Below are 21,470 nucleotides of genomic sequence, written 5' to 3'. Positions count from 1 at the left end.
GTCTCAAACACACACACACACACACATACACACACACACAGACACACACACACACACACAGGGTTGCAGACCAAATAGGACTACACAGTGAAAGCCTGCCTCAAAAACAAACAACAACAACAAAAATACACACAGAAACATAAAGGAAAAACTCTAAGGAGACAGGAATTGTAAAAATCCCCACGGGAGTCAAAGCTATGGCAAAGGAATGTGTTCTGTCTGCCCATATTTGTTTCTACTATGCTACATACTTCTTGGCTATTCTGATTAATAAAGCATTTCCTGGCTGCTACTGAGTGCTAGTCTATGTTTCATCATCCAACAAAACACACAAGATGTCTTCCTCCCCAGTATCTGACACTCTTACAGAGAATGGCACGTGCTGAATAATTTCTGATAAAAATCAGAATTCCAGTCAAAGTTAAGTGCTACGAAGACAAGCTCGTGAGTATACATATGGGTAGAGGGCGATTGACAAGACGGCAAGACAAAGTCATTTCTTACGCTCTTTGTCCTTCTTTAGGTTGGTGCACACCTGAGCCTGTGTCGTGTCAGAAGCAGCCTTCGTTTTATAAAACTCAATGATCTGCTCCTCCAGTTTCCTTCTCTCTTCCTCCAGTTTCAGGATCTCCTCTTGCTGGATTCTCTTCAGGTGCTCGAACTTGTCCTGCAGCTATAAAATGAGAAGTCCATCCTGGACTCACAAAGACTCACAAAAAGGAGAGGATGACCCTAGAAAAACATATTTGCAATCCTTGGGCTTCTGCAAAGACTACAGAAGCCCTTAAAAGGGGTCAAGGGCATCTCTCCTCTACTCCTCAAAGTTTGGAAGGTGTTAGCAGTCACCTTGGAGTAGCCCAAAGACTGTCAAAAGGTAAAATTACAAAAACTAAGCTTCATAGTATAATTGGCTTCTATTTCTGTTTCTAGAGTTGGGCAACAGGCCAGGCTAAGGGACTTATTATTTTAGTATTCTACATTAATATTCTATTATATGAAATATAATAAGGGTGTCAAGGGGATGAGCAAAATGGGAGTTTAAAGGCAGAAGAGGGCTGCAAAAAGCAGAAATCGGGAGCAAAACCCAGATGGGTGTTGGAAAGTTGCTTTTCTTTCAGGTTTAAAAGCGAAGTTTTATTATGCTGATTCAAGTTGGCTATATTCTTTTGAGATTTTGTTTGTAGTTGGTTCTCTCCTTCCACTGTGGAGATTCTAGAATCTAACTCAGGTCACCAGGCTCAGCATCAAGCACCCTTACATGCTGAGCCACCTTGCTGGAACAAAACTGGTCCATTTTGAAACTTAATTAGATTACACATCATTCAGCATGGATAATTCCATTCTGGTTTACATTAAAACTGAATGCAGAAAGTTGGTATGAAACGAGCCTCCCCTAATTTGTAAAACTAAATGATTATGTTTATTACATTATTTCAGATGGTGTGGGGTAAGCAGAAGCTGCCCTGTGAGAGAACAGCTTGCAAGAGGCATTTCTGTCTTTCCACCACGCGGACTCCAAGAATTGAATTCGGGTCCTGAGGCTTGGTGGTAAGTGCAAAAGAGACACTTAATTAGCAAAGCACATGAGGTGTTGTGTGGTTTTAGAGAGCTGCATGTAGTAAAATGAGAGAGAACAGAAATGAAAGATTGAATTCATGACAAAGTGCAACTAGGTAAATTATCTCAAGTTTAGTATATAAAAATCATCAATATAAGGAAGTTTTCAAAAGAATACTCAGGATATGTCCAAACAACCCTCTGCTAAAAAGATTAATATAGTTAGAAACTAGTTTATTGATCAATATGATAAAGACTAGCCCTGAGGGGTTTGGGAGGCCTTCAGGCAAACTCTCTGGACAGGTGTCCCAGGGACCTCAGAATTCACTGCTGTGTTCTGCCCCAGTACTCAGTAATAACCTCCAGCCAATCTCAAGGGAGACCAGGTACGGCTTATGGCTCCATCTGATGCTCTTGAAGGTACAAATTGTAACTCTTGGGTTCTAACAGGTGATGCTAATTCTATGGGCATACACAAGGCAAGAGCTGTGAGATCAAGAAGTCTTCACATGGGTTTCAAAAGATATCATCGTTAGTGGGGAGAGGAGGGAGGCTGTCACAGGATCATGGCTACTACAGAGGGAATCCACTTACTTCAATGCCTAATGGAGCTATGAAGATGGGGCAGCCCCAAGATCCCTTCTGCTAGGTTCATGGGAAGTGACACTTAGGAGGTGTGGCCTTGTTGGAGTAGGTGTGGCTTTGTTGGAGAAAGTGCATCTCTAGGGGGTGGGCTTTGAGGTCTCAGATGCTCAAGCCACACCCAATTTGGCAATCTCTTCCTGTTGGGGATCCAGATGTAGAACTCTCGGCTACCTCTCCAGCACCATGTCTACCTGCATGCCGCCATGCTTCTGGCCAGGATGATAATGGACTAAACCTCTGAACTGTAAGCCAGCCTCAATTAAATGCTTTCCTTTATAAGAGCTGCTGTGGTCAAGGTGTCTCTCCACAACAATAAAGCCCTGATTAAGACAGTCCCCAGACTATTGGGTTCCATGCTGGGAGAGCTATCAGCAGAAGAGGTGCTGGATGAAGGAGAGCAGCCCCTGCCTGGTTATGTCAGAGACATGGTGCATTCAAAAGACAAACTCAAAATGCTCAAGAAAAATAATATAATTTCAGGCTATCATTTCATAAAGGCTATGTTAAGATCCTAGGTACTGAATTGCTGCTTTTAGAGAGAGAGAAAGTTTCCAGAACAAAAACCCACTAATCTCTAGGATGCATCACCAGAGGAACACCCAGGACACAGAGAATGGACGTGAGATGGGTCATACGTGCCTCCTTTTCCGCATCCTTAAAGGTCAGCTCCTTCTCCTTGACTCGTAGCATAAAAGTTTGCTTCAGTTCTTGCTCCTCCCTCTGACACTGGTCATGGAACTCTTGTCTTTTGGCTTCATACATCTCTTGAAAACTAAAAATGAAAGTTTGTTATTCTCATATTTAAATGCTAATAAAGGGCCAGTGAGATAGCTCAGCAAGGTGAGGGCTCTTGCTACAGAGCCTGAGCTGATCCTCAGGACAGGAGAAAAATCAGCTCCTGCAAGTTGTCCCCTGACCTCTGCATGCATGCACACACACATACACACAAAATAAATAAATGTTAAAAAATGTTTAAATTACTTTAAATGCTAATGTGAATTAGCATGTAAACTATGTATCTATGTTTCTAAAGTGACATCAGTATTCTGTGTAGTAACACCACAAATTTCTACATGATGTGATGTGAAAACTGATATTAATTATTTGAGTATCTGACTGACCACTAAAATTTGAAACCCTATGTCAGTGATTTCTTACTCCTGTACTTGATATTTTATTTCCCCGGGGTTTTGTTGGTGGTGGTGGCTTGTTTTGTTGATTTGTTTGTTTTGTTTTTGAGACAGAGTGTCACTATACAGCTCTGGCTTTCCTGGGACTCGTTATGCAGAACAAACTGTCCTTGACTTAGAGAGACTCACTCACCCATCTCTTTTGTCCACGTGCTGGGATTAAAGGCATTTGCCACCACAACTAGCTGTTTCTTCCTATCTTTGGACAACAGGGTTTTAGGAAAAAAGGTATGAAACTGTTTTCAAAATAATTCAATTAAAGCAAGCAAGGTATCCTGTAAAATATAACTAGCTTAGCATAGTGCAGGATTGGGGAGCTGGTTCGGGGCAGAGGTTCTCAACCTGAGGCTCACAACCCCCACAGAGAGCATACGGGGGCTGTTTACACTACGATTCACAACAGTAGCAAAATTACAGATATGAAGGACTAATGAGATCATTCTATGGTTGGGGTCACCACGACGTGAGGAACTGTATTAAAGGGTCACAGCATTAGGAAGGTTGAGAACCACTGGCTCAGTCAGTGGCTCTGCCCCCTCCTCACACACATATCTGAGTTAGATCCTCAGAACCCAAATGAAAAAAAAAAAAAATTAAAGCTGTGTTGCAGCAGTACAGGCCTATAAGCCCAGGGCTGGGGAAACAGATCAGGAGGATGGCTCACTGACCACACTGCCTAGCCAAATCTGCAAAGTCCAGGCTTAATGAGAGATTCTGTTTCAAAAAATAAGACGGGGAGTGACTGACAAAGACATTCAACATGGGCTTCTGGCCCCCCAGTGACAAACACGTCACTGTACCACAGCCGTCCTCCCAATCATGACATTCTCTACAAACTGAAACATTTGCCCCGGGAAGGAGTCCAGAACCCAGGAGGGTGATAAACAGGAGATCACATAAAAGAACAAAAAGAAAGAGAGGAAGGAAGGAAGGAAGGAAGGAAGGAAGGAAGGAAGGAAGGAAGGAAGGAAGAGAGGAAGGAAGAGAGGAAGGAAGAAAAGAAGGAAGGTAGGAAAGAGGGAAGGAAGAAAGGGAGGAAAGGAAGGGGGAGGAAAGGAGGGGGGAGGGAGAGAGGAAGGAAGGAAGGAAGGAAGGAAGGAAGGAAGGAAGGAAGGAAGGAAGGAAGGAAGGAAGGAAGGGATGAGAAGATTTCTGAGATCCCCTACCAACCACATACAAGGAAGTCAACAGTTTCTGGGGGTGGAGACTGTGGATAGAGATGTGTTTGGACTGTGGAGTTGCCTGCAAGCTCAGGGGAGCCCCAGTTTTGCGGTTTCTATGAGGTGCCGCTGAGGGCTGGTGTGGGCTTTTTGATCATGAGTTATCCTTGCTCCTTGTAAGTAAACCTACACCTGGGATCCCTTTCTGGGGTCAGGGTACATGAGCATACATGCGTGCATGTCTGTCTGTGTGTGCGCACATGTGAGCATATGAGCATGTGTATGTGTTGCATCTCTCCAGGAAAAAAATTTGTCTCACAACACACATGCACATATATACATATCCACATACATACACATACAAAGATGGTTCAGCTTTGGTTGTCTCCAGAAAGCCACACTGTTACAACATGAATATAGTCGAACAGTACTATTCATACTTTTGAAGTCAAAATGTTATTACTCAGACTTAAATGTTCTGTTCTTAGGCTTTTCCACTTGACTTCCAACACTTTAGAGAACTGCTTTTCTTTTCTTATTACTTATTTTTATTTCATGTGCCCTGGTGTTTGCCTGAGTGTTTGTCTGTGTGAGGGTGTTGGATTCCCTGGAATCAAGCTACATCTGTGAGCTGTCACGTGGGTTATGAGAATTCACCCTACGCCCCTGGAAGAGCAGCCAGTGCTCTTAACGGTTGAGCCATCCCCAACACAAACCTATAAAACTGCTTTTCAATGACTTTCCAGCAAGTTCTTCTCAAAGCCTTTGTTAATTGTATTAATAAATGCTAATACTTAAATACTCCTCTGTGAACCTCTGTGTTGCACAAACACAAATGTTTTTTTTTTAATATGTTTGCCCTGGAGTTCACAGTTCAAAACATGCAGCATTGGATGCACTCTAGCACAGTGGTTCTCAGCCTTCTTAATGCTGTGACCCGTTAATATAGTTCCTTATGTTGTGGTGACCCCAACCATAAAATTATTTTCATTGCTTCTTCATAACTGTAATTTTGCTGCTGTTATGAATCATGATGTAAATATCTGATATGCAGGATGCCTTTTCATCGTTACTAATTGTTGACCCAAAGGGCTCGAGTCCCAAAAGTTGAGAACCACTGCTCCAGCAAATAAATGAGCCCTGTCATCGAAGCTGCTCCTGATGTTTCCATCTGGGTCCAAAAACGATTAAAAATCTAAAAGTCTGTGACGAGCCACATCCTCATTCTTGAGTGAGCATACTTTGTGGGTTTTAGGGCATCCTAAATGATCAGTTCATATGCAACAGCGACTTCTCTTTAAAGCTTTGTTTACTTTTAATTTTATGTGTGTCTGCACGTATGTCTGCATAGCTTGTGCATGCCAGGTGGCCACACTAGCCATCAGAGGGCATTGGACCCCCTAGGACCAGAGTCACAGATCATTGTAGGGCGCCATGTGGGTGCTGAGAATTGAACCCGGGTCCTCTGCAAGAGCAGCCAGCGCCACCAACCACTGAGCCATCTCACCAGCCCATTAGCAATGTTTTCACTCACCTCACTGGCTGATTGTTTGGGCCCATGTCATTGAAGCCCAGTTTCTGCAGCCTGTTGCTCCTGTAGCATTCATAGTGCTGAGTGTGGGTTAGATCTTTCAGGTCTTCCATATTAGTACACAGAAGCAAGTCCCGGAGCTTCGCAAAGTCACAGTGATTTTCGTTTTCCACTAGTCAAAATAAAACCAGTATAAATTCAATTAGGGAGGCTGTTGTTCTTTTCCTGAATGGCATGTTTCAGGAGGATAGAGACCATGTGCATGTGGCACATTGGTTAACAAAGGACTTGGTAGATAAGGTCTAAGCCAGATGCTGGCAATTTCCTATGCAAAAGGATCAGAGAGAGAGAGAGAGAGAGAGAGAGACTCTAAGCCAGAAGTTCCCAACCTGTAGGTCTCGACCCCTTTGAGGGTCAAATGACCCTTTCACAGGGGCCACATATCAGACATCCAGCATATCGTATATTTACTTTATGTTTCATAACAGTAGAAAATTGCAAAGTATCAACAAAAATATTATGGTTGGGGTTCACCACAACATGGAGAACTGTATTAAAGGATCACAGCATTAGGAAGGGTGAGGACCACGGCTCTAACTGGGGTGCTTAAATGAAAGAAAATTTGTGTCATTTGCAACTACTGACCTACAAATTAGCTAGGGTTATCAATGCTTGCCCAGATCAAAATTCTGTCTTGAGACTATAAATGACACAGTATATATTGGATTTAATCACCGTGAAACACGATTTCATATTTACCTTGCAAAACTCCCCAAGGGTAATGACGACCCTTGACCGTCCTTTTTCCAACTTTCACCTCCTCCATGCTTCCTACCACAGCAAAAGGTAACACCCCCTGGACAAATTAAAATGATACAAGTTAAACTCCCTCAAAGCAATATGGCTTGCGGTGTTGCTCTTTTCTTTCTGTATGGAAAGAGCAGAGGTGAGGCTAGTCCAATACATTTAACAGGCAAATAGTCTACCCTGTGTCAGGTTTTAACACTTAGAGAAAACATTTGCTAATTGATTTTTGTAAGCATTAATCTCAGGCTGGCGTATAATAAAAACTACCTACCTAGTATTTCCTAAAGGCATCCTGATGCATGCAGTACAAAGATAAAAAAAAAGATTGAATTGTTAATATACATATTTTTTTCTCATTGTCTTTACACTAAACACGAAGACAATATTAATGAGTTGATATGAAAACCTCTCTTTTTTTCTTTTTTTAGGTTTTCAAAAGATGGTCTTTCTTTGCAGCCCTGGCTGTCCTGGAACTCACTCTGTAGACCAGGCTGGCCTCGAACTCACAGAGATTCACCTTTCTCTGCCTCTCGAATGCTGGGATTAAAGACACGCTCCACCATGCCCAGTTAGAGAACATTCTTACTAATAATATATAAATAGCAGATAAAACTATTAAAAATAAAAATTAAGCTGGGCATAATGCTGCACACCTTTAATCCCAGCACTCAGGAAGCAGAGGCATCAAAGTCAGGCTGGTCCACAGAGTGACCCCAGGATTGTCTGAGCTAAATAGTAAACTCCTGCCTCAAAAAATTGATTTTTATTAGCTAATGGGTACACAGCATAACATATGCTAAAAATCAATATCACATATGTCTTCAGGAGGGCCAGGGAGAGAGCTTCATTGATAAAGTGCCTACTGTGTGAGCAGAAGAACTTGAGTCTGATCCCACATAGAAAACCAGGCATGGTGGCCTGTGCTTGTAATCGCAACACCCAGGAAATGAGAACAGGCAGAGAGATCCCAGGGGCTTGCCAGCCAGTCAGCCCACCATACTTGGTAACACCCGAGCCAGTGAGAGACCCTGCCTCAAAAACAGAAGGCAGCACCAGAGGTTGTGCTCTGGCTTCCACAGGTGCACACACACACACACACACACACACACACAAGCACACACACACGCCATATAAATACCAATCAGTGCAGTTAACAAAACTTTTTAAGAAAATCTAAAATAGATCTACAATATGATTCAACCACCCCATTTCTAGTTATACAAAGAAAAAGAAACTGGCGCAATGAACGAATGTCTGAACACCCATATTTATTGTGCCATTATTCATAATAACTAAGACATTAAAAAAAAAAGGTGTTCACGGATGGATGAGAGGATCGAGAAGGCATAGTCTATATACGCACTCTCAATGGTAAATAAGAGCTTATTACAAAAGGGAGCTGGATGGGGGTGCAGAGACAAGGGGTCAGTGGTTAAGAGCACAGCCTGCTCTTCCTGAGGACCCAAGTTCAATTCCCAGCACCCACGGGTGGCTCACAGTCATCTGTAACTCTAGTTCCAAAGGGTCTGCTCTCCTCTCTCCCAAGGGGACCAGGCCACACACGGGTACATAGACAGACATGCAGGCAAATCACCCATGATATAAAATAACGAAATATTATTTTTAATATTTAATGGAGCTGGAGGATACTATCTATGTTCAGTGAAATAAGCCAGACACAGAAAAACAGGGGCTGTATAGCCTCTCATACAAGAATTTTGAAAATTCAAGAGCCAGGCGTGGTAGCACATGTCTGTGACCCCAGCACTCAGAAGGCAGAGGTGGGTGAATCTCTGAGTTTGAGGCTAGCCTCGTCTACAAAGATTTGAGACAGCCAGGGCTACACAGAGAAACCCTGTCTGAAAGAGAGGGAGGGAGGGAGAGAAAAAGGAGAGAGAGAGAGAGAGGGAGAGAGAGAGAGAGAGAGAGAATTCAGTCGGAGAAGCTCAGGATTCAATTCACAATGCTGAAAAAAAATCAATTTAAATGTATCATAGTGATGACTGGAGTTTGGGAAGGGGGTGAGTTAGGGGCTATAAAGAGAGACTGGATAATGAGTACAAAAAGAGATGGGTGGAATGATTTAGGCTACTTTACAGCATAATGGGAAACAATGAAACAGAAAAAGAGAGAATACAAGAAACCCTTGTAACTTATAAGGAAAAGGCAAAATTCCAGTCTGAAAAGAACAAAAAGCCTAAATGTATGTCTCTCTCAAGACATAAAATATACATAAACGTAGGAAGAGACATTTCACACCTGTAGTCACTCGAAATGCAAATCAAAACTACAGTAGTCTCTGCTCATACTAAGTAAAGTAGCCTGATCTTTTTAAATTTATATAGTATGAATTAAGGTGAAGAAACGGACTCAAAAGTCCTGGGGCAGGTGCTTTGGGAATCAACAGAATAGCTAGCTCTTCAAATGATTGGATGTAGTTATCGTATAACCTAAGAATTCTATTTCTAGATATATACCCAAGAGAAATTGTATACCGACACAAACATTTTCTATAAATGTTTATAATAACATTCTTCATAATTAGCTGAAATGTGGAATGAACAAAAACGTAGCAATTCACACAATGGTATATGGGAGAACACACACGAAAGTACTGAGACATGTACAATATTGTAAATGTGGAAAATATCTGATTGAAGACAATAGATTAAAAAAGATTACATGTGACTTTTTCACATAAAATACGTAGAAGAGGAAACACATAAGAAAATACCTATTATATACATAAGTCGGTGACTAAATATACATTTACAGCTTAAACGCTATTTTCCCATCTGGCCTGACTATGCCCCCGACCCAAAGACCACCTAACAAAAACCCCAACGCCAAGTGTAAGAGGACCTCTTTTGAGCTGATGGTCAGGGTTCTTCAAGGAACTCCCAAAACATTACAGACTACTCCTATTGCTCTCGGTTGCCCCTGAGAGGTGCTGAAGACACTATGCCTTTTAAATGTAGGGTCCAGAGTCCCCTGAGCTAGAACTGACCAGAGAGCTTCCTCTCTGAGGACTTGCTTTCATGGTTCAAGAAGGAATCATGCAGGTTTTCAAAAGCCCTTCCCAACTATGACCTCAACGAACCGCAATACCCAGCATGAAACAATAGCCCTGAAAGTGCAGTGGCGGCAGGCATGCCTTGGCAGGAACCAACAGCTCTCTAATTGGACTAAGATCTGACCAACAAGAGGGAAACATGTCTACTAGCTGAAACCTAGCCAACTACCCAGGGCCAGTGCAATCATGGATCTTGGAGAAGAACCCACAGCCACCACTTTACTAAGCCAGCTTTATCTCTAACTGCCACCTAAATATTTGTTCTGATAAGTGTAGTCCTCACCCCTCATCAGGGAAACTTGTCTCTGCAACAGATAAAAACTATTACAGAAAGCCAAAACCAACATAAATGCTGAGTTGTGGACTCCAGTACCAACAGGTAATCTACAATACAACCCTCCAACAGTGATCCCAGTACTCAGGAGGAGAAATTAGGAGAATCAGGGCTTTCAGGTCAGCCTCATCTATGTCACAGTAAATTCAAGGACAACCTGGGTCACGTGAAACCCTTCCAAGAAAGTAGGAGGGAGGGCAAGGAAGGGGACGTGAGAGGAGGGGACATTCCCTCACAATGTATTTTGAGGAAAAATACATTGTCTGTTGGCTCTTGCCAGATACAAGTGTCAATAAAGCACAGGAAACATTACACACTGTACCTCCTCCCCACATGTGAGAGAGAGCGCCTGCTCAGCAGACGAAGGAAGCTTACGTTTACTGAGCTGCTGACTTGAGCAGTGGCTTCGTCATCGATCGAGAACTGATACAGCTGGACGCCACTGCTGACCAGTTCACTCATGATGTTACTCTTGAACCTCTGCAGGTCGCTTTTGGACAGTGAGTCGGCTTTGGCAATCAGTGGGATGATGTTCACCTGTGAAGAAGGAAGAACTGTCACCACTTTCAGTCTAAACCCTCTACACCTGGGAAAGGCTGTGGTGTGGTTTGCTGCTGCTGCTGTGACAAGACCTTCAGTGGCATTCGGCGAGGAGTGCTGGTGTACCCACACGTGTGCCCCGGCAGGCTCAGCCACAGAGAATTTCTGGTTTTGCGGAAGTACCGAGGACTAAATCTCAAGCCTTGACTGTTCTGGGTAAATGTTCTACCCCGAGCTGTATTGTGAGCCCTCGTCTCTTATCAGAGCTCAGGCTTTAGAAGTCTTAATCTTGCCTCGTTTCTAAAACTCGCAGGCCCTCAGTGCCTCTGGAATTAGCATAATCTAAGCTGTAAGGCTCAGTAGACCGATTGCTTAGCAAACTGAAGGATGAAAAGGGCTTTCATCAAAATGGTGGGCAAGTTTTTCTCTTAGCTGTCCTTGATGTAATAACTTCTCCATAAATACATAGTAACCAGTGTCTATCTCTCATACACCTTTGCTCTACCTAAGTCATAGCTATTTCTGCTTAAGCCTGTGATATGGTATAAATAAATATCAGCTTTAAGTTGGTTGCTTTTATTTTAGAATTCTCAAATCACATTTTTTCAAATCCTTGGGCAAATCCAGTGTTTTTCCAAAACCACTAACGGGGGGTGGGGTGGGAGGGAGGTCTAGTAAATGACTAGAAAATGTAATCAAATGAACAGAACTGAATCTAAACTTCTTATATATATGCGTCCATTTAGTTGACTGTTTACAAGAATATATTCTCACAAGAAATTCAAGCAGTGACGTATATAAGGTCAGAAATGAAAGTATTCTGGTCAAAGTTCTGACCATTTCACATGTGCCTTTATGAAACTACGTTATAAATGTGTCATTTTATGATTAAAAACTTAAGTGTTCTCATAGAAGCAGATGCAAACTTTAAATTCAAGGTGTTACAGAGACTGAGAAAACTTGAGCTAAAACACCCATCACCCGTTGTCCAATCCCGCTGTCCTTATGAATACGACGAACCTAGCCTTCAGCTAATTCTTCCGTAAAGCGACTGCCCCTCTATCCACTCTAATCAGATGGCAGTCATTTGAAGACATTTTTTAAAATTGAATTTACTATATGGTACTATAAAATAATTCTGTGAACCTTTGGCTGGTGCCATGGATGAAATGAAACATGAAACTTTTCTGATTCTGGCTTTAGAACAGCCTGAAGAACAAGCTGAGCACTTTGGAGCTGAAGTGCAGGATCGTGCACGCCTTTAAGGAGCCGGCCTTTCCTGTGGCACAGTCTACGCAAGTCATTGTAGGTCCACGTGGACATGAGCCTAGAGCCCCTCCATGCCCAACAGGACACCCTCTCCCTCTAGACTGTCAGTTCTCACATCTACAGCAAGGTTCTTATCTTGTCCTTACACCAAGGACTCACAAAAACTTGAAGATTTTTCTAAAACCATGGGGATAAGAAGTCAAAGGAAGTCCAACTTGCTATGGTTGCATCTATGATCCCAACACTTAGGAGGCTGAGGCAGGAGGATCATGACTTCTAGGACAACCTGAGCTACACAGCAAGCCCCTCTGTGAACAAAGCAAGTCCACATGTCTCTTCGGATCCCACAGGTTTTGCTTTGGGGTCTCCTTTTACACAGCAGGCAGCAGCTACATGCGTGTTCTGTGTTCTGAGGCTCCTCTGAGAGAATCTGAAGCCATAATCAAAAAAGTTTCAAGTTTCATTTCATCAATGGTAGCAGTCAAAGGTTCGCACGATTATTTTGTAGCACCATATAGTAAATTCAGTTTTAAAAATATATACAAATGACTGTCATCTGATTAGAATTTAATCACAGAAAAAAAAATCAAGTTTTATTTTAGTGCTTTTCCTGTATCTCTCTCCAGACAGATAAAATGGGGGGGGGGGGGGGTGACTGAGTTGTGTCCGTTATTGCTGCTGTTGTTTTTGCTTGTTTGTTTGAGGCAAAGTCTCACCCTGCAACTCAGGCTGCCTGTAGACTATTATAGCCCAGGCTGGCCTCAAACTCAGAGGTACCCTCCCGTCTCATCCCCATAAATGCTGGGATTACAGGTGTGCATCCCCATACCAGTCATTGTTTTAATTAAATTTACCCGGAATGAAAGCTAAGATGAACTCTATCAAACATTAAATCTCCCTCCCTCTAAATGTTATATATTGACATCTTAATCCTCTATATCTCCAAATGTTTCAGTACTTGTAAATAGAAACTCTAAAGTTAAGACTGGTACAGTGGGGTTGCTTATCAACCTTCTAAGAAGGAGAAATTTCGACTAGTGTAATGGTACATACTTTTAATCCCAACACTGAAAAAACTGAATAAGGAAAATCAGGAGGTCAAAGCCAACCTCAGCTACATAATGAGTTCAAGGCCAGCTTGGGCTACATAAGGCCCTGTCTCAAAAAAAAAAAAAAAAAAATGCTGTACATACAGACACCGGAAGGCAGGCAATGTGAAAAAAAGTAAAGACACAGCCAGCCATCTACAAGCCAAGGAGATAATTATTGGCACCTTGAGACTCAAGCTTCCTGGACTATGTGAAAAATGATTTTTTAAAATTTATTTCGACCATCCACTCTATGGCATTTTGTCAGGAACGCCTTAGAAAATTCATTCAAGTGCTTTCAAGAGCAAGAGAAAAGATGTTCAAATATATGCAGATAAGACAGCCGGCAGTTGCATATAAATAAATGCCTGAAGATGCATTGAACCTTGAAAGACTGAGGCGGGCATCAAACATACCCTTTTGTCGATGCTCTTCATGGTTAACAGGTCCAAGGCCTTGAGAGAATGTCCCGTTGGAGCAATGAAGTAAAGACAGACGTGGATTCGAGAATCGTGATAGTCGGCCAAGGAGCGCTTGATTTTCAGCTCCTCCTGGAGGTATGCTTCAAACTGGGCATCAAGGTACTCAACTAGTGGCTGGTAGCTTTAAAACAAAATTAAACATTTAGCAGAGCGTTAATAAAGTCCGAATCAATCTGATGTCTTAGCATTTAATCAACACTGTGCTCACCGAACAGTTTGCCACTTCCTAAAATTGATGCATTTCATGGCCATAAAACATAATTCCAAGCTGGGGAGGGTGCAGCTCAGTTGGTAGAATGCATGATATCCACGTCCTGATCCCCAAAGAATGTTATTTTATTTCAGGGAAGAAGGGGACACAGTCGTAATTTAAAAGTTGAAGTTGGTCATAGCAGCACATGCCTGGAATCCTAACACCAGGAGGCTAGGGAAGGAGGACGGCTCTGAGTAGGACTAGCCTGAACTACCTAGTAAAGTCAAAGTTTAGGAGGTTGGAGACGGGGGTTGAGGAGCTGGTTCTGTGGTTAACAACACTGTCTGCTCTACCAGAGGTCCTGAGTTCAATTTCCAGCAACCACACGGTGGCTCACAACCGTCTATACCGGGATCCGATGCCCTCTTCTGGCGTGCAGGTGTAAATAGTGCGCTCACATACATAATATAAATAAATCTTTAAAAAAAAATAAAGCAAAAATAAATCTTTTAAAAAAGCAAAACCCGAGAGGAAGAAAATTAATAATAAATTAATAATAATAAACCAGAAATTTGAGACAAGGTCATTGGGACGCTCTGTACACACTTCACTCCTGTGATAATTGCCCATCAAGACACCAGAAAGACCAGAAGAGACTGCTGTGCGGGGTAGTGCCTTAGCCAGGACTGACAGCTGGCACCTGGGGCAGTAATAAACAAAGGACTTTTTGCCTAAATGCTCTAGATGGACTCCAGAAGACACCGTGAGTGATTTTTCGCTGGCTCTGTCCTGGTTGGGTTTTTGTCAAGTTGACACAAGCTGCGGTTATCTGGGAAGAAGAAACTCAGCTAAGAAAATGCCCCTCGAGAAATCACACTGCCCATGCGCAAGTCTGCCCGGCATTTTCTTGACTAAGGATGGATGTGGGAGGCCGGAGCTCACTTCGGATGGTGTCTGAAGTTCAGGCTGAGCGAGGCACGGGAAGAGCAGTCCAGTAAGCGTCACTTTCCAAGGCTTCTGCTTCAGTTCCTGCCTCCCTGCGTTTTGCCTTCCCTTCAGTGGACTGCGACCTGGGTTGTGGACACCAAATTAACCCTTTCCTCCCTGAGTGGCTTTTGGTCACGGTTTTCCATTCGCAGCAACAGAAACCAAACTGGGAGAGTAGCTCTGGCTGGTCTCAAGCGCACAGCAAATCCTCCTGTTTCAGTGTCTCACAGGCACCGCCAGGCCTGACATTTTTTGGACTGCAGAGCTGTAAAGGAGTGTCTATGGTTTTAAGCATCATTTTGGGGTGATTTATCTCAGTGGATTGACGCAAAGCAAGGCTCTCTGTGGATCTTAATCTACCACAGAACAGCGTTTAGAGTCTATTAGAACAAAGCTGATTTCTAAAATGTTCATTTTCTAAACATAACTACTGAAAGCAACCCGCCTCTCCTTCCTTCTAGCTAGTCTTTGTTCAAAACTTATCCGGAAACAGCAAAATAATGGGGAGTATTTATTTAGTCTTCTCTGTAAAGAAAAAAGAAAAAAAACACACTAATGTTTAGAGTTTGTTGGCTTCAAGCCTGGCGTGGTGGTGCACTCCTTTAATCCTAGTATTTGGGAGGCAGGGGTAGGGAGATCTCTGAGTTCGAGGCCAGCCTGGTCTATAGAGTGAGCTCCAGGAGGGCCAGGCTACAATGAGGTACCCTGTCTTGAAAAACAAATTAAAAACAAACTGAAGTAATAAAAAGACTTTGCTGGCTTTGGTGATATGAATATTTCGGTCCTGGCTAATTCTGCACTGCTCACATGATGCCGTTTAGATGCAGGGTTGGGGCAGAGCAGGCTGGAGAGGTGGCTCAGCTAAGACCACTCCCTTGCCACACTCTTCCAGACCACCCAGGTTTGATTCCCAGCAGCCACGTGGGAGCTCACAACTCCCTGTCACTTTAATTACAGGAGATATAACACTCTCTTCTGGCCTCCGTGGACACCAGGCATGCACGTAGCGCACAGACATACATACAGGCAAAAACATCCATTTACATAAAATAAAATCTTTACATCATACAACTACACTAGATACATAAAAGCATCAATTTCACAAGGATATTATTTAATGAGGAAAGAGTTAAAGCTAGGGAGAAAAGACATAATTTCCCGTAGAAGGATTTTACAATTTAGGGCTGAAGAGACGGCTCAGTGGTTAGGAGCACATGCTGCTCTTTCAGAGGACACAAGTTCGGTTCCTAGCACCCATCAGGTGGTTTCTACCTCCAGTAACTCCAGCTGCAAGAGGCTCCGGGGCCTCTAGTCTCTACAGGCACCTTGCATGTGTGCGTGTGTGCGTGTGTGTGACACATAGACACACACAACTAAGATGAGAAAAATAAATCTTTTCTAGAGCTATTACAACTCATTGAGATGTGACGGATTTTAAACAAAATGACAAAACACACTGCCTGTTGACATATACTTTTAGCCCCAGCACTTGGGAAGCAGAAGCAGGCAGATATCTCTGGGTTTAAGGTCAGCCTGATGCTGTGTAGGGAGTTCCAGGCCAGTCAAAGCTACATAGTAAAGACGCCGTCTCAAAAAAAAAAAAAAAAAAAAATTAAAAAAATAAGAAACCATTAACCTGGCATCCTTGTTGATTTGATCGCCATACCCCACTGTTTTCACAACAGTCAATTTCAGGGGAATATTTCTTTCTAGGAGTTCATATGTCTTCACTTTAAGTCCAACCTTTGAATAGAAATGGGAGGTCTTGTTCTCTTTCATATTGGTATTGAACAGTGTATTGATCAGTGTTGATTTTCCAATTCCAGTTTCTCCTGTAATGAACATAAACACATCATTGAAGACTCATTGAAGGTATGCTAAACTAGGCATGGTGGCGCACGCCTCTCATCCCGGCACTCAGGAGGCAGAGGCAGGTGGATCGCTGTGAGTTCAAGGCCAGCCTGATCTACAAAGCAAGTGCAGGATGGCCACAGCTACACAGAGAAACCCTGTCTTAGAAAAAGAGAGAGAGAGAGCACTCGAACCCCAAAAAGTGGCTTAAGTGGGAGTGGCCTGATTTGAGAAGGATTAGAAGGTGTGGCCTTGTTGGAAGAAGTGTGTCACTGAGCGTGAGCTTCAAGGTTTTAAAGGTGCAAGCCAGGTCAGACTCTCTCTCTTCCTGCTGCCTATGGATCAGGAACTCTCCGCTATCTCTCCAGCACCCTGCATCTAAACAGCATCATGTGCGCAGCGCGGAATTAGCCAGGACGGAAATATGCTCTCTGCCTGATGATCACGGACGAAACCTCTGAAACTATAAGTAAACACCACTTAAATGCTTTTCTTTTATTTAAGAGTCGCTGTGGCCATAGTGTCTCTTCAAAGCAATAGAACCCTGACTAAGACACGCAGAAATCTGCCTGCTCAGCTGCCATAATGCTAGGATTGAAGACATTTGCCACTAAAGTAGGCTGAAGGGTTCTTCAGTATTTAAACAGTGCCTCTAAGGGGAGGAAAAACAATATAAATGTGAAGAAACTGTCTTGAATTAGCATCAATCTACTGCTGTTTGATATCAGTTTAAGTGAGTAGGAGACAAATGAAAGTGTAATTTAAATGCGGTGTTTGGCACTTACCCACGCAGAGAATGTTGAAAGAGAACCCTTTCTGGATAGATTTGCTCACCAGCTGAGTGGGCAAACATTCAAACCCAAAATGTCCCAGAGTGGTTAAGCAGCGGATGTTCTCGTTTTGCTTCGATAGAAGAGAAATAAAAGCGGTCTCGTTAGAATCAGAAAAAAAAAAAAAAAAAAAAAAAAACATCATTTGAAAAGACAACTCTGATTATATTTTTAAAAAACAGGGCTGGTTATCCCTGCATTGTCTTCTCCATGCAAATGTATGAAGTGAAACAAAAACAACCCACATAGATGTTGATGTTATTGTTATAAGTAAATTGAGTCAACCTCTGATCACATGATTTAAAAAAAAAAAAAGAACACCATGAGAAACTCCCTGGTTTTATTCTAAAATAGTAGTGGCTTTTCTATATTAAAGAAAATTTTAATATTGCTGTAGTGTGTATCTATGTTAAGAAAACCTAAGGAAGATATGGTGGTACACAGCTGTGTTCCCAGCACTCAGGGCCTCAAAGCAGGAGGATCGGGAGTTCCAGGCCAGCCTCGGCTACCAGCCTAAACATAACATCTTGGCTAAAGAAAAACTTTAGCCAGGTGTGGTGGCACACATCTTTAATCTCAGAGCTTGGTGGCACTTCTGAGTTGAGATCTGTTGATGGGGATGTGTTACCAGCAGCTCCTGAAGCAGTAAACAGAAGACTATGGTAAACAAAACTAAAATTAAAGATGAAAAGGGATATATTAAAACAGACCTCACAAAAATACAAAAGGACATTAAAAATCAGGATGACAGTTTAGGGCACTCAGCACTCACCAGTTTCTCCTGCCGGTTGAATCAAAACAACTGGAGAACTGCCAAAACATTCAGACAAGCTTGGAGAAACTTAAGAGGCCTTAGACAGTAGAGCAGAGGGTGCCCTGGAGCTAATTATGCAGCTTCATGGCAGAGAGCATGGTCAGAGATGAGGGAAAACCTGGACCCATCACACGAGTGGTGCTGTGCTGAAATGCTGTCTCTTCAGACAGTGGCAATGGGATCTCCAGGGAAACTGGTTCTCAAGAAGCTCTGAGTCCAGCCAGGCCCACAGTGGTGCACAACTTTAATCCCAGCATGCAAGAGGCAGAGGTAGGTGGATCTATGAGTTAGGCCAGCCTGATCTACAGAATGAGTTCCAGGACAGCCAGAGCTACACAGAGAAACTGTGTCAACAACAACAACAAAAAAAAGTCCCTGGGCTGGAGAGATGGCTCAGAGGTTAAGAACACTGGCTGTTCTTCCAAAGGTCCTGAGTTCAATTCCCAGCAAGCACATGATGGCTCATAACCATCTATAATGAGATCTGGTGCCCTCTTCTGGCATGCAGGCACATGAACTAGCAGTATAGTGTATAAATAATAAATTTAAAAATTAAAAAAAAAAGTCCCTAAGATGACACTTCTAGTGGCACAATGGGGCACTCTTTTGAGAAGACGCTGGACTCGTCGTTTCTCTAGGAGTCACGACTCCTGGTCTCCTTTCCACTGGGAGCCTTCAGCAGTTCGCCCATGGCGGGAAACGCCTTCAGTAGTCCGCCCATGGCGGGAAACGCCCGCCAAAACCCACCGAGAACTTCGCGCAGTGAGAAACTGGTCTGACACACAAAGAAGGACTGTCTCACTTTCAGACTGGCGGCTCAGAAAGCCAGCTGGAGGAATTCAGAAAGAGATGTTGCATGTCATTCCGTGCAACTGCTTTTGGGAACTAAGTCCCAGAATATCAGAGCTGTGGAAGGTAGATTGATAGCTAAGATTGCAATAAATTAGACGTCTTCTGCCCAGCAAAGAAAATGATTGACAGTGAAGAAACAAACTACAGAATAGGAGAAAATATTTTCCAATTACTCATCTGACTAGAGATAGAATTCCCTGGTCTTAGGGGCTCTGTGGTCAACACAGGTAGCTGTCAGAGAGGCAGAATTCACACTGGTAACAGGGTCTCCCACCCTTCCTCGGCATTCCCATCTGGGGAGGTGGGGTGCAGAGGGGTGGGGACAAATTGAACAGTGGAGGAGAATGAATGGGTCTCTGCACATCTTTCTCCATGAAGTGTTTTGCAACAGTGATACAAAACTGATAACACCCCTAGAGTGACTTTAAATTTTGATTTAGTTTCCTTTGCTTTTAAATGAGACTGTTTTGTACACACACACACAAAGATCAATAGAGTCAAGAAACATGTTAACAATTGTTTAAGCCATCATTTACATTTAAATATAATCAATAGTAAAGTTCATTCATTTTCAAAAACTGCCTCTTTTGTTATCCAGACCTGATTCAACTTATAGTCAATATTTTGAAACCACTTACTAAAGGACACAATGCATGGTTATATATGAAAGATGTACTTAACTGTATCGTCATTGTTATTTGTTTGTGTCAACATGTTCATTGACTTTTCTGCCATCCCAGACTGAAAAGGCTGAAATAAAGAGAGAAAGCTTTGTCAATTCCACCTACAAAGATCATATTCTTTAACCTTAGGCCATTAAAGAATCCAATATAGAGATAACACAAACTCTGTCATTCTATTCACACCTTTGACCTGTTTGAAGTTGGAGCTTTCATCCTAAACAAGCTTGTATGTGCTCAAAAAAGTAGTCGGTAGTCAGTATATAAAGTACCATTGTTTAACCGATAATACCCAAAACAACAACAACCAAAAAAGATAAGCTCTTTCAAAGTCAAGAGTATACTGAGATTATGGATTATTCCAGCTATCAATGAATTTCACTGTGACCTTCCGTACATGCATTACACTATTCTCAGTCCTCCATTTAAATGGCTCTGAGCATGAGAAAAAGAAGCAGAAGAACAAGAAGGGAGACTCTTAAGAATGACTTCAATTCCCAGAGGAGCGTAAGCCTGAGGCTGGAGTATCAAAACTCAGCCGTTAAAGGAGAAATGAAAAGAGGCGAAATTAGGGACATTGCAAAAGGAAAGGAGGCTTCCCAAAATCTACACAAATTCTTTAGGAACCGAACCAAACCCATTTTTTTTTTTCATTTACAAAGCATCTTCATGCACCTAGCACTGTGCTAGATGATTTACCTCATGCAGTACTTAAAGGACATCTAAGCTCTTCAGACCCAGAAATATCAAGTGACTTACTTGCCCTGGGTTTCAGCTGTGAAATGAGTCTGAACGAACTCGGAGGCCGAAATGCTCTCCCTTGCTATCTGCAGATTTGGACCAAATTAATAGCGACTGTATTTGCAACATTTGGGAACGAGGAGTACAAAAGAATGTGTTGTGCTGATTTCTAAACAGAGCAGTTTGAGAAGGCCATGCTAACCTACTTTTGAGTACAGTGCAAAGATACTAAGCATATGAAACCTTTTTGAAAGGATTTATGTATTTGTGTGTTATGCATTTGAGTGTCTTGCCTGTGTGTGTATATGTGTGTACTGTGTGAAAGCCTGGTACCCTAGAGGTCAGAAGATGACATTGGATGCCCCGAAATTAGAATTACAATCACTTGTGAGTTGCCGTGTGAGTGCCAGGAAACCCAGGTCCTCTGCAAAAAGAGAATTTGCTCTGTAAACCAGGCTGGACTTGAACTCAGAGATCCACCTGCCTCTGCCTCCACACCAGGCCCAGCTTACAGCAAATGTTCTTAACTGCTGAGCCATCTCTACAACCCCCATAAGGAATTTTTTTTTAATATGTATAAGGTGAAACAAAATTGTTTCATTCATGCCTGGGGATTAGTCAACACTACTGTATAAGTTTGTCAAATGTTTCCTTGATGTTAAATAAGATTCTCTCACAAATGGTCTCTTTTCCACTGTATGATTTTCTATATAGATTTAGTAGGATCTTTTTGTTATTTATTTTGGTTTTTCAAGACAGGGTTTCTCTGTGTAGCTTTGGCTGTGCTGGAACACACTATATAGACCAGGCTTGCCTTGAACTCACAGAGATCTGCCTGCTTCTGCC

The 21,470-nt window shown here is 42.5% G+C and overlaps 1 protein-coding gene across 2 annotated transcripts; it reads right to left on the bottom strand.

Moving 5' to 3' along the window:
• Positions 1–351: 351 nt before the first annotated feature.
• Positions 352–19,944, bottom strand: Septin14 (septin 14). 2 transcript variants are annotated; one of them, XM_021664848.2, is made up of 9 exons: positions 19,885–19,944; positions 17,493–17,610; positions 16,493–16,688; positions 13,611–13,797; positions 10,673–10,834; positions 6,843–6,939; positions 6,087–6,255; positions 2,842–2,974; positions 352–673 (listed from the first exon to the last, which is right to left on the bottom strand). In XM_021664848.2, exons 1-9 carry the CDS (start codon positions 19,936–19,938, stop codon positions 494–496), a joined length of 1,296 nt encoding a protein of 431 aa, XP_021520523.1. In that variant the 5' UTR covers positions 19,939–19,944; the 3' UTR covers positions 352–493. The 2 variants fall into 2 exon arrangements, with proteins under 2 accessions (XP_021520523.1, XP_060237272.1); XM_060381289.1 differs by having other exon boundaries at positions 10,679–10,834; positions 19,885–19,938.
• Between the last annotated feature and the right edge of the window lie 1,526 nt (positions 19,945–21,470).

The sequence above is a fragment of the Meriones unguiculatus genome, chromosome 4 (genome assembly GCF_030254825.1).
Source record: "Meriones unguiculatus strain TT.TT164.6M chromosome 4, Bangor_MerUng_6.1, whole genome shotgun sequence".
In the NCBI taxonomy this organism is placed as follows: Eukaryota; Metazoa; Chordata; class Mammalia; order Rodentia; family Muridae; genus Meriones; species Meriones unguiculatus.
The sequence above is the reverse complement of the archived record's forward strand: the minus strand, read 5'-3'. Positions and strand labels throughout refer to the sequence as shown.